A 13779-nucleotide genomic window follows, 5' to 3' on the forward strand; every position below is an offset into this window, starting at 1 on the left:
TGGATTAAGAGAAAGAGATCCGGAAATGATCCATTTTCTTCTTGGACCACGCAATATTGCACAGTATGATGCTTTCAAACATTGGATGCCTCAGAAAATGTAAAAAGCTCTGTTAATCTTGTTTTAATCTATGGATTTATCCATTTGCTCAAGAGTCAAGAGAAAAAGAAAGGCTAAAAATCCAAATCATAAATCCAGCAAAGGGGACAAGAATTAAAAGTTGAGGGGTATCAAAGAAAAAAGGAAGGAAAGGAACCCTAGAAAAGCAGGTTTGCCACCAAAGCCGACCTCCAAAGGGTTCACTGCCCTGTGGTCCCTTCCCTCCGTACCGACAACCCCTCCCAAACAATTTAATTAATTTTACTAATTTATTACTATAAATAAATAAATAAATAAAAAGAATCAGAATATAAAAATTAAAAAACTATTATATACCTTTTACTAAAAACTATTATACAAGGAACAACTCCCAACCCTCCAAAGAATTTTCTGTTCTACGTACAACTGTGATTAAACATTAACATATATAAAAATTAAAAACAAGAAAATTAAAAAAATTAAAAAATACAAAAAAGTGGGAAAATGGTGTGCCTCTTATTGTCTGGTCTTTTGTAATCTGTCTCCAATCATCCTGAGCTCAAACTTCTTCACAGAACCAGCAACCGTTCTCATGGTTGTGTCCACAACATAAGGTATTTGGTCAACATTGGTCTGCGTCGCGTTGATCAGCTGACGGCAGGGCTCGCGCCGGGTGGCAATGGTTCCGTGGTAATGGAAGTACTTGATCCTTCTCTCCGTCTTGTGAGTCGTCTTTCCCGCTACATTCTGCGACATGTGAACGCCCGTGGCGTACACATTGCGCGGCTGCACCGCGTATTTCCGGTCCCTTCGTATTCCTCTCTTCACATCTTTGTACACAAGTTTCTCAAACCCCCATTTCCTGCAGCATCACAATGTGTTCAGATCAGCATGTGAACACAGATTATTTTTCTATTGCAAGAAACCGATAAGATTTTCATGTGTCGAGCTTAGGTAAATTCTTTTTGTTGGTTCCGCTGAATTTACCCATTGGTATTTCTCAAGTCCCAACAAAACTGTCTTAATCTCTTAAGTTTTTAATTATTTTGATTGTTTAATGGTCAACAACAGTCTTAATCTTACTTAAATAATCAACAATACATTCATACATGACTTCTTTGTCTTTCAACCGATTCATTTCTTCCCTGACCAAATCTTTCATTTCCAAATTAATATTTAGATCTTAACTAATAAACTAATATATAATTAACTTTGGTGAATTCAGATACTAAAACTATTATGGCCAGACCACTGTGCATTTTACCTAAATCTTCTACCCTTTGCGCGTCTTAACTAATCAATTAGTGAAAACATATCGTTGTGTTCAAAAGTTTGCATCATACACTTACCACGTATTTGTATTTGTATCGTCTCTCTGATAAATATAGGTCCCACCAACACATGTGGGTTCGATTTCTACTAAAAAGATAGTGCAAATGTGGTAAGAGTAGCATCTTTGCTACCAGAATTAACATATAATTTTGATAGTTGGGATCATGTTACATGCAGCATCTTATAGAAGAAAAGAACATCAATAACTGAAGAAATATGCTTTCACAACACAAAAGCAAGAGTACAAGAAAGAAGGGTCAAAATGTTACTAAAAGAATAGTTGAGTCCTCCTCATGAATTAAAAAAACAATCACTTTAACAAAGTTGAAAGCCCCCACCCGTCCACCGCCCACCGCCCACGTGCCCTAGTAAAATGAATGAGGAGGACGACTAGGACTAGGACTAGGAGGACCCTGTAGCAAAAGCAGAGGAATGTGCCAGAAAAAACATTTCATGCCAACAGACAACTTGATCAAAATTTACATTTTCAACGTCTAAATGCAAAAGGTTGCAAAAAAGTCCACCCATAATTATGAATTTATGACTGCATTGCAATATACAGCAAATGTGACAAACAATCTCATGCAATTATTGCCAGAATCCAATGCCCAATGACCAATTGAAATGCACAACAACGCATGAAATTGTGGATTTTGGTTTCGTTTGCACACCAGTATAATCAACCCAGATGTCAATCAACAGCAGTAATTCAAAGATCTCACATTTCAAAATCTGAACTAATTATTTGTATCCGAAATCTCGTGTAGTTTAAATTAGATTAATTAGAATATCGCTCAGATAAAAAATTAAGCGAACCCAATTCAGAAAATGCAAAAACAAGAGAAGCTTTGATAGCGAAAGATGAGATGGGTACCTGTAAGTTTTGCGGTAATCTTCAAAGAGGCAGAGCTTGTTGCTCATCGGCATCTGCTCGATGGTGAACTGGGTGTAATCCGACAGGGAATCGAGCACCGACTTAATGTTGCTCTTGGGAGGCATGTAAATGTACTCGTCCACATCAAAGAAGAACATCCACTTGGCCATGAATTTATACCGGTGCAAGCAATCATTCACCACCATGAACTGGTTGTGATAATACCCATCGAACCTCTCCTGCTCCCTGATGTCCTGCAGCGTCACGTATCCGAGCTCCATCCATGGCTTCAGAACCTCCAGCACCTCCTCATGGATCCCGCCGGCGTCGTGGATTACGAAATGGGATCTCGGCCCGAACAGCCGGACGTGGTAAGCAATCCACTCCCTCACTCTCTGGGGACTCAGATTTCCGTACAACGAAGACCCACAGTATAAATAGTCGTATTTTGGCTTGGCGGTGAAGATTCCGGCGTTTAGAGTTCCGGGGGCTTCGGTTAAGGTCTGTATTGTGTCGGTGGTGTTGAAATTCCGGTCTCCGCCGCTTTCGGTGGTGGCTAATAGGAGGAGCTTACCGCCGGAGTTGTCAGCATTGATGGGCTGGGAGAATGTGCAGTTCACGACCACGACGGTGTAGACCCGGCCGTAGCCCCAATCCGGGAGGATTTTGTACCCGATTGAAGAAATGGGTGGGGTCGAATTGAGATTGGGGACCCACTGGCACTCGTATTTGGGGTTGGAGAAGACGTGGAGAGGCTTCGAGGCCAGACCCACAATGGCGAAAGTGTTCATGCCGCCTCTGTAAGCTCCCATGGTGATGAAGCTGTAGGCGGCGGAGCCGTACGGGTTGAACGCCCGTTTCAGGACACCATTGCTGAGCACCTTGTCGAGCTCAACAGATGGCGGCGGAGGCGGAGGCGGAGGCGGCGGCAGCGGGGAAGATGGTATTGATGACGGTGCTCGCGAAGAGAGTAGTGCTGCAGCTACGGCGGTTGCGTTGGCTATATCTGACTGGAACGGTGCTTGGGCGAGGGCCTGGACTTGGGCCGGAGAGATGACTCTGGAGATGCAGAAGCGGAGGTCGGAGGTGGAGAAAGTGAAGCGGGAAGGGATGAATTGGAGAAGAGTAGCTAACGTGCAGAGGATTAACAGAGCCGTGAGTAGTAGCCTCAGCTCCGCGGCGTAGTTCCAGACGACTCCGACGGGCAGCTTCTTCTCCTTCGCCATTGATGTGGGTAGAGCTTTAATTTCTACTGAACCAGAGAGAGAAAGGAAAGAAGTTAAAATTCTCTCTCTCTGAGTGTCGTTTGCAATTCTTTTGTTTTGGGTTATATATATGAGCTTCTGTTATTTCCAGCTGTGATTTAACGAATTTTTGTAATTTTTTTTAACAAATAATATTATTTACACTTAAATGAAGTAAATAGGTTTAGCTTCATAATAGATTAGTAATAATGTGGTTCAAATTCGTTTTTAATAAGAATTGAATCTAAAATCACTCACTTGTAAGTAAATATGAATACTACTATACCGTAATACTAAATGGCATGTTTTATTTTTTATTTTTTATTTTTTTGAGGGAATAATTGTTTGGGGAAGGATGGAAGGAAAGGAGGGTTTGGGTTTTCGCCGCTTTGGTGAAGTTTTATATGCTTTTGAATAGTTTTTGGAAACTGAAAAAATTAACGGTAAGGATTAAATTGGCCACTTTTAATAGTTTGGGGGTAAATTAGCTGAAAAACTAATTTCAGGGGGTAATTGACAGTTATGTAATAATTAGGGGGCCCATAGTTCCAATGCCACTGTGAATTGGAATATTCTAAAGACATGTGAAATGAAATCCCAATTAATCTTTTCTTTCTGCCACAAAATTCCAATTAATCAATAAGGTAAAAAAGTCTAATTAATCAACTAGGAGAATAATCACTTATCATTATAGTCTGAAAGAATTTATTTTTATTTGTAAGTGAAAAGTTTTAAATTTAATTTTGAAAATAACATCATTTAGTTTTACGGTCTAATGATATTCCTCTTCACTTGTAAATAAGTGAGAGGTCTTAAGGAAAATTCTTGCCGCTAAAGACGAATTTGAATTACATTATTATGATTAGTCTATTGCAAGACTTAACCCACTCATCCACCACTTTAGTATAGATAATATTGTTTGTTCAAAAAAAAAAAATTAGAAATAGCGCATTCGGTTCCAAAATTATTATGATTGACCTATTATACCACTTAATTATGATCCCCCATTTTTATTATAAATATATTGTTTGCATTAAGAACAAAATTATTAATCAACTAGGAAGGAATAACCAAATCCTTGTGGAATGCAAAACCAAATTATCCATTCCTAAAGGTTCCTAATGAAAGATATTAGAAACCTCAAAATCTATTTTTTGTTTTTGGTTTGTATGTTTGTCCGAAATCAAGCATTAGATTGAATATCTAAAACTAACTTGTTGCCTTTCTTGCGCTCTAATTAATTATTGGACTCATGTTTTTTTATTTTTTATTATGTGGTGTAATTTACTAAATTTCTAAAAAAAAATTGTCTTAATTGTCGCCCTATTTGTCACATCCCCGCCCGGGCCCCAGTATATCCCTGACTCGACTCCGCCGTAGCACGATATTGTCCGTATTGGACCCCGAGCACGTCCTCACGGTTTTGTTTATGGGAACTCACACGAGAACTTTTCAGTGGATCATCCATCATGAGATTGCTCTCGCGTTAACTCACTTAACTTCGGAGTTCCAATGGAACACGAAACCAGTGAGTTCCCAAAAGACCTCGTACTATAGGGAGGGGAGTATGTACATATAAGGTACATCACCCATTATCCGTTGATTGATGTGGGATGTTACACTATTCATCAAATTTGCAACCTAAATACAACTCTTAACCATGGATTATAAGTTGCTTTTACTTGAGTGAGTGGTAATGCTAGAGTGACCATATATCTAAATCATATTTTGTAAACTTTATGATGTGATTGTTAATGATTGAATTATTATTTGAGGAAATGGGAAGAATGGTCCCTGAACTATGCTCGAATTGTAGATTTGGTCCCTAAACTAAAAAATCATTAGATTTGGTCCATGAACTTAACAAAATGTATAGCATTGGTCCCTCTATACTAACACCGTGAGATTTTCCGTTAGTTTGATGACGTGGTCTTTGTGGGCTCCATATTTTTGTTCACTAAATGCCATGTGGCTTAAAAATTCAAAATAAAAATAAATACAAACATAGAAAAAGAAAAAAAAATAAAAAAGTGAAAGTTATCTCTCTCTCTCTCTCTCCCGTCTTCCCTTCTTCCCTTCTGCGACGACGAACTGCGACAGAGAGGGAGGTCGCATCGATCGAGCACGCCTTGAGGGAGAAGGAGAGGAGGAAGGCGCGGATCATGGCTGGGTCGGAGGCGTCGAGTCAGAGCGCGGATCATGGCTAGGTGGTGAACAGCGAGGTGCTCCCGGGAAGGAGAGAGAGAGCGAAGAGGATGGCGGCGAGGGAGACCAAGAAGTCCGACGCCATGGTTTCTTGGAGCTTTCTGGAATTTGGAGGAGACGGCGCTCGACGGTGGTGAAGTCGGCGAGGGAGTTTGGCGCCCAGATCAAATGGCATGATGTCGCCGTGGTGATCACCCAGAGACGGCGCTCGGCGGTGGTGAGGTCGGCGACATTCCATCTTCTTTCCTTGCCGTCACCGATCAAAACCCACCTGACTGGTACACCGTTATTCAAATATCCCGATCTAGATCCGCAATCCCAACTCTAATCCGGACCCAGTTGAAATCGGCGACGTCGGCGAAGAACTAGACAAAAAATTCAAGAAAATCTTAAGAGAAAATAAAACTAAAAATGAAATCTAAAAAAAACGGAAGCACCAGAATCAATGGCGTGTGGCTGGGGTTTGGAGGAGGCGAGGCAGAAGGGAAGACGGGAGAGAGAGAGAGATAACTTTTACTTTTTTATTTTTTTTCTTTTTCTATGTTTGTATTTATTTTTATTTTGAATTTTTAAGCCACATGGCATTTAGTGAACAAAAATATGGAGCCCACAAAGACCACGTCATCAAACTAACGGAAAATCTCACGGTGTTAGTATAGAGGGACCAATGCTATACATTTTGTTAAGTTCAGGGACCAAATCTAATGATTTTTTAGTTTAGGGACCAAATCTACAATTCGAGCATAGTTCAGGGTCCATTCCTCCCATTTCCTCTTATTATTTAAGTGTATAAACATGTTTATTTCTTACTAATGACACATCACATGATTTGTAAATGTGATTTGAAAAATTGATCTACCTAGCATTATTCTTTAGTTTGAGAATCCAAACTCCTTAGCCGGTCAAATTGTAATAAACTGCACATATGACTCCTTAAACGTGTATCATATTTTACTAGCAAAAGATAAATATGCGTATGTAATTTACCCGCAAACCGCACATATTAATCGAATTAGAGTTTACAACTCGTTTTATACTCATTTTTTTACAATCTCACAATATATAGATGTTCATATTAAGAATGTAATGAAAAATGCAAAAGAAATGGATGATTGACGTTGGAAAAAATGCAAAAGAAATTCAGAAGGAAAGACATTCAAATTAAAAATTACAAACAAAAAAGCAACACATATTTTGAGTTGTTTTTCACGAAAATTTGTTCCATTCATTCTTCATCTATTTCCCATCACCATTATTCATCCTTCATTTTCCTATATATTTTCTTCACATATCAAACGCAAAATTTGAAAAAAAAAAAACAAAAACAAAATGGTTATCAACATGTCCCTAATAGCTAATGTTTCGTTGAAGCAGATCCCAAATTGAAAACCAAATGAATTTAAATGCTCCTTCCATTGAAATAGTGAGCCGTTATACATATTCTAAAACGTTAACGTTCTCTATAATATCAAGATGTCGTTGTGTCAACATATCTTATCAAAATAAATATATATTTTTAGTTCAATTTTTCACATGAGATCGTGGCAAGTCAATAAGTGCCTTTTTGTACCAATTATGAGTATGATTAATGGTGAATTAATCAGTGAACTGACTCTGTACTTTGAAACGTTTAATCGCCATGAAAATTGTTTAAGAAATATGGTGGCGGTTAATCACCACCCCACCCCAACAGAATCAAAGTCAGGCGCGTCGGTGGCAGGAGGATTGATAGGGATGGTAAGGAAGCGACACGTGTAGGATTCTCTAAATTTGAATAAGTATGTCGACGCTGTCAAAAAGCCACCTAATTCTTGTGGCCTGTCTTCACTTATACGACATCGGCTCGTGGGACCGCACTGTTCTTTTACCTAAAATCGCTATCACCGCGGCCTGACACGTGGCAAAAGCAATTGATGTGTTTTCTATTCTGAATAAAAGTTGTATTACCACATCCCTTCCTCAATCGCGTTGGAGAAATTAAGATGTCGTTTAGAAATATTTTTAAAATAATCGAAAATATTTTACGTGAAAATATTTTTGAAATTTATATTTAATAAAATCTTCAACAAAAAAAAAAAATTTAGTTAAATCAGTTTCATTAAAAATCACATATCTGATGCTTCTTTCAAAAAGTATTTTAAGTACTTTTAGAATCGAAAATCAATTTAAACAAATACACTTTCAATCATTTAAATTTTTTTTTTAAAAGAGTCCATAATTAACTCAAACATAAGGTCGTAGGTCGTAAAGGTCGTACCTAGTGCACAAGGCTCCCGCTTTACGCAGGGTCTGGGAGAGGTGAATGTCGGCTAGCCTTACCCCCATTTTATGGAGAGGCTGCTCCCAAGTCTCGAACCCGAGACCTACCGCTCATGGACGAAGGCACTTGCCATCGCACCAAGTGCAACCTCTAATTAACTCAAACATAAGAAAGTTAAAAATGAAAAAGATTTTTCCTTCGTGGTCGTGAATTTAGAAACTGCGTATATAAAATATATAGGCGACTTGTATTATGAAATAGTATTTGAGGCTGTGAAAACGACTAGCGTTCCCACTCTAACTCTATGGCTTTCCTGGAATCCTGGGTGCCAACTGCCAAGAGACATCCGAGTGGGGTAGAAATTAACTAATCATTAGTCAAGTTCCCATCGGATATGTAAGTTCAGTTTGAAGAAATCTGTATGGTTTTCACCTCTGTTCATACGCTTGATTTTTGCAACAGATGCAGATGATCTCGACAGAATTTTGTAGCAGACACAGACGCGCTATTATTCGTTCTCCTTGATTTAGTAAACAACAAAGTATTTTGGAAATGACTGTCATTCAACTAATTTCTTTTTCGCATATGTAATCACGCTTTAAAAGTCATTCACGACTCGCGTGTGTGAGCGAATATCCATAACAAAATCATGTAAGTGAATATCCATAACAAAATCAATCATACAATTTTTTTAGTTAGGAGTTAGAGAGTACTTATGATTGAAATGTCATCGGCCTAGTTATTGGAGGCCCCCATGTTATGTTTCAACGAATATGACATATCAATCAGGTGCAATGTGAAATTGTTTACTAATCTATACTATTTATTATCAAAATCTTTTTTGTCAATTAAAATATGATGAAAAGATAATTTGGTCCTATAATCACAATTCAATAAAAATATTTGAAAAATCATAATTATGGGCATTAAGGTAATTTAGCACAAATTTATTTTTTTATAAAGTTTTTGCCTTTTCCCTCATCACATTTCATCAACGCAATTTACCTCATCCCTCTCTCTTTTTTCTTTTTAAAAGGGAATTAGCTGGTGGCTTCGATGTGGTAGTCAACCCTTTCGGAAACCGGAAATACTCACAAAATCATTTCAGCCTTCTCCTGACCACTATCGTGCGATTCACCAACAATATAAATCGAACTCAAAATATGTCATGTGTACAATCTTGAATTCGTCTTCAACTATTGGACCACCTTGTGATGGTTCTCACTTCTCTCTCTCTAAATCCAACGTTTTATCTCTGTCTCCTCTCTCACATTGATTTCTCCGCTTCCATAACTTGTAAAAAATATACACACAATTATTCTCCACAAATCACGACTTGCTAGTATATAGTATGAGATTAAGAAATAGATTTTGCTTAATGTCGCACTATGAATTCATTCGACCTAATTAACCAGTTGTCATGTCATTAATTTGGCAAGACAATTTGTGAATAAAAAGAAACAATGCATATTCATTCTTTTTTTTGGTAAAACAAGGAGGATAAAACCCCAGACAGCCTAACTCAAACCATCAGAACAATAATGCATATTCATTCTTCAATATGGAAAACAACGCCCATAATTTGGTATTGCAACCTATTTTCTTTCTTCAAACTGATTTTAACACTTTTTTTTTTACATACACATTCTACACTTGTTTTTCACTGTTTTGATTGAATAAGGTAAAGAAAATCAATTGTCAAATTGCATGTACGTGTGTTGCTTTACATACATTTTAAACATTCATTTTACGCCACTTAACATGAATAATGAACATGTCAAATTACAATTGTCTAATCTTCGGAAGTAATATTTATGTGTATCAAGAATAATTGACTCGTAAATAGAGTATAATATAAGTAGATGACATCGACCTTGTCCAGTTTTCTATATAGTTATGTAATCTTGTGCGTGCATGTATTTTTGGTAAGAGGTCACCCTGGCCATGCACGTCCATTTGAAATAATCAAACCCTTTCAAATCTTTCATTTTTGCAGAGAATATAAAAACATAAAAGCGATTATCTTTAAAATCATAATTCACTTATCTAATTCATTTAAAATCCATTTCAAAGTCCTAAATATATAATTAATAACAAATGTATCATCGTACCATTGACATTTTTAGACGAGCATGTGAAGTACTTTCATGTCAAATTCACATCAAATTGGCAAAAATGTACTTGAAATAATGTAAATGTTTGAAATTGATATGACCTTGGCAGCTTCGCTCATTTCTGTTGAATATTTTGTGCAAATGCTCTGGTACATGCCGGGGAAAGGGGGAGGGGTGAGTTCCAGGGGAGGACCGCCGGATCCGAGAGGGTTATGCGTTCTGGTTTTTCTGGACACTTCTAACGAGAGAGATGGCAACAGAGCAACTCTGTATTTCAAATTTCGAGAGCCAATTCATTTTTTATTAACAAAATTTTCTTTGAGAGTGAAAAAATAATTTAATCTTCTATCACAAGATAAAATTATGGGTAAAAATATAATTTTGCAAAAACCAATTTTGCTTTTTTTTTTCTCTCTCACGCACATGTTATCATATTATATCTTTAATTTTATGTTTTAAGAAATAAAAATTTAAACCTCTTTTCACGTACTCTCTTCCTCCGTCTCTCTTACATATTTCTCTCAAACCTCTCTCTCTATATATATATATTACATTTTTTTTATTTGCACACACATAATGGGTGGAATTCATCTCATTTTAAAATCTTAAGAATTTGTTAACGCTCAAAATTGCGAGGTCAACAAAAATTTGTATGGTCAGCCTTTAGTGGGCTCTGGACAAAGATTTAATGTTATGGACAACAAGATTTAAGGGGTCCGCTCTTAAAACTGAATTACGTCTACTACAGTGCTCTGTATATATATGATACGGGTTTTAAGAAGCACTTGATAATAGCGCAATCGTTTTCTTTTTCTTTTTTGGCTCACCAAAGACCTATATATAGAAGAACGAACGAGTAAGTAAGGTACTTGTTCTTCTATATATAGGCAGTTGGTGAGCCAAAAAGTCAAGGAACTTGAGAGTCTGTTTGGTATCTTATTTGAAATTTTTTATCATTTCTTAAAACATTTCTTAAGAACATTTCTTGAAAACAATTTTCTTTAAGACTCAAAAACTTGATTGGTTTGTGATTTAAAATTTTTAAATCTTAAGACTTAAACTAGACAAAGAAATCTAAAAAGAGAGGGTCACATGAGAGGGAGAAAGAGGAGAGAGGAGGAAAGAAAGTAAGAGATTATTGAAGGAAAGAGAAAGAAGAGAAATGATTGGACGAGATAGAGAGGAAGAGGAGTTAAGAGAAAGAACTGAGAAAATGAAGAAAGCGGATTAAAGGAGAGACGAAAAAGGTAAAAAAAAAAAGGAGAGAAAGAAGAAAACAGAGAGATAGGTTTGGAGTGAGAGGGGAGGAAAGAGAAAAAAGAAATGAGAGTTTAAGTTTAAAAACTCTAAAAACTCACTTTTTATGTTTTTAGAGAATATTCTATATTTTTTAGTTAGTCTTGAGTTCAGTTTTTGAAAATAGTCTTACCAAACAAGTTTTTAAGGCCTAAAACTTGAAAATTATTTTTGAGTTTAAAAAGTTGGATTAAAGTAGAATACCAAACAGGTCGTAAGTATTCCACTGTCCTCGCATTAAATGGTTTGAGCAGACATACCTGACCAACCAATTATTCTTCCACTCTCTTAAGTAACACACGGAATTGAAGTGATGTTTGCTCAAGTCCAATTGCAATGTTTCCTGGTCCAACCTGTGTCAAGCACCTTGCTCGGTCCTGAGGTGTCGAAGGAACGCTACCCCGAACGATTGGTCTGACAACCTTTATGTCCCTTCTTAAGTTTCCTCCTTTGTGGATGACCAAAACGCAGCTTGGCATTGATGTCTAAGAGGCTTGTCCCTTGGGCTTTGTGTAGTAAAGTAGTTTTCTTACTCGATGCTCGACTTCTTTGTTGATGGTCAACCCCGACCAGACCTGTCGTCTAGAGCAGTCGAGCCTCTTTCTTTTGGTTCTATTGGGCTGGCTTATAAACCCACATGATTTTGTATTCCTTTACTTCTTTGGGCCTTCTTCAGGCTTGTATCATTTTAGGGGATCTGAAAAGATTTTCTGTTACCATAATTATTTAAAAATCTGCTACTGGTGTGAAAGCTAGACTTGTGATCAGAAAGAGGTTAAAATGTCTTTGTGAGTCTTCCTATCCCTTGAAGAAGTGGATAAACGTAACTTGCCACCAGTTGTCCTTCTTTATTTAAGAAAATAAAAAAATGAGTGTATAAAGAACCACTCAAAGACCAATCTAACCCAACGGAACACAAAAGAAGACAAGAAGCATAAGGATTTGAAGCCCACAAGATCACAAAGAGCGAGCGGCAGTTTCGAGCCCTAAAGCGAGATCTCATTAGGGTTTCGTCATAAAACAAGGATGGGGTACATAGAGAGGAGATAAACCTGTAACTGTGAGAGTTTGTAGCTTCCACAGATCACAAAGCGCGAGCGGCTTCGAACTTTGGACTTGGATCAGCGATGGTGGTCGGCGGAGTTCACCTGAAATCAAGCTCGCAACATGGTTCCTCTTTTCATTTTCCTATGTACCATATGTTTCTCTTTGATTTCTGCATGTTCGATGCTACCATAGATTTAAGAAGTTCTACATAAACCTCAAAATTAAATAAATAAAGAAAATTAAATACTAAAAAGAATGTAACACAATCTAATATATGTATTTTTCCTCAGAGCATGCGACATGTCTGAAAACAATTATATATATGCCTTTTACTAAAAAATATTATACAAGGAAGATCAAGAACTGTAAACCCTCCAAAGAATTTTCTTTTCCATAACTGTAAATAAACATTAACATATGAAAAAATAACAAGAAAATTAAAATAAATAAAAAAAGAGATGCAAAAAAGTTGGAAAATGGTGTGCCTCTTACTGTCTGGTCTTTTGTAATCTGTCTCCAATCATCCTGAGCCCAAACTCCTTCACAGAGCCAGCAAGACTTATCATGGTTGTGTCCATAACATAAGGTATGTCGTCAACATAAGCCTCGGTCGCGTTGATAAGCTGTATGCAGGGCTTGTGCCGGGTGTTAATGGTTCCGCGGTAATGGAAGTACTTGATCCTTGTCATGTGTGTCGTCTTTCCTGCTAAATTCTGCGACTTGTGTACCCCTGCGGGGTACACATTGCGCGGCTGCACCGCGTATTTCCGGTCCCTATTTATTCCTCTCTTCACATCCCTGTACACAAGTTTCTCAAACCCCTATTTCCGGCAGCATCACAATATGTTCAGATCAGCATGTGAACACAGGTTATACTTCTATTGCAAGAAACTGATACTTCAATTGCAAGAAACTGATAAAATTACAATTGTAGAGATTAGGTGAATTCTTGTTATCTTTGTGTTTGTTCGGCTAAATTGACCAAGTTTTATGCTGGATTCTAGATCTCTCTCAGACAAATTAAGAAATTTACACAAATCTGTCTTAATCTCTTAAGTTTTTAATTAATTTTATTTCTTAATGGTCAACATCAGTCTTAATATTAATTAAATAATCAACAACATATTCATACATATGATTTCTTTGTCTTTCAACTGATTCATTTCTTCACACCAAATCTTTAATTTCCAAATTAATATCTTGAGCTTAACGAATCAATTAATATATAATTAACTTCCATGAATTCGATACGAAACTATTATGGCTAGACCATTCTGCGTCTTACCTAAACCTCTGACCTTTACTGTAAACATATTGTTGTTAAAAAAT

The 13779-nt window shown here is 37.1% G+C and overlaps 1 protein-coding gene and 1 long non-coding RNA gene across 2 annotated transcripts; both read right to left on the bottom strand.

Moving 5' to 3' along the window:
* Positions 1-410: 410 nt before the first annotated feature.
* LOC126585007 (galactan beta-1,4-galactosyltransferase GALS3-like) lies at positions 411-3613 on the bottom strand. The gene is made up of 2 exons (XM_050249398.1): positions 2285-3613; positions 411-940 (listed from the first exon to the last, which is right to left on the bottom strand). The coding sequence occupies exons 1-2, from the start codon at positions 3508-3510 to the stop codon at positions 595-597; spliced, it is 1572 nt and encodes a 523-aa protein (XP_050105355.1). The 5' UTR covers positions 3511-3613; the 3' UTR covers positions 411-594.
* Positions 3614-10109: 6496 nt separating this feature from the next.
* LOC126585012 (uncharacterized) lies at positions 10110-12664 on the bottom strand. Its single transcript, XR_007610222.1, has 3 exons — positions 12456-12664; positions 11664-12249; positions 10110-10374 (listed from the first exon to the last, which is right to left on the bottom strand). It is a non-coding gene; the product is annotated as an uncharacterized LOC126585012 (long non-coding RNA).
* Between the last annotated feature and the right edge of the window lie 1115 nt (positions 12665-13779).

The sequence above is a fragment of the Malus sylvestris genome, chromosome 10 (genome assembly GCF_916048215.2).
Source record: "Malus sylvestris chromosome 10, drMalSylv7.2, whole genome shotgun sequence".
NCBI lineage: Eukaryota > Viridiplantae > Streptophyta > Magnoliopsida > Rosales > Rosaceae > Malus > Malus sylvestris.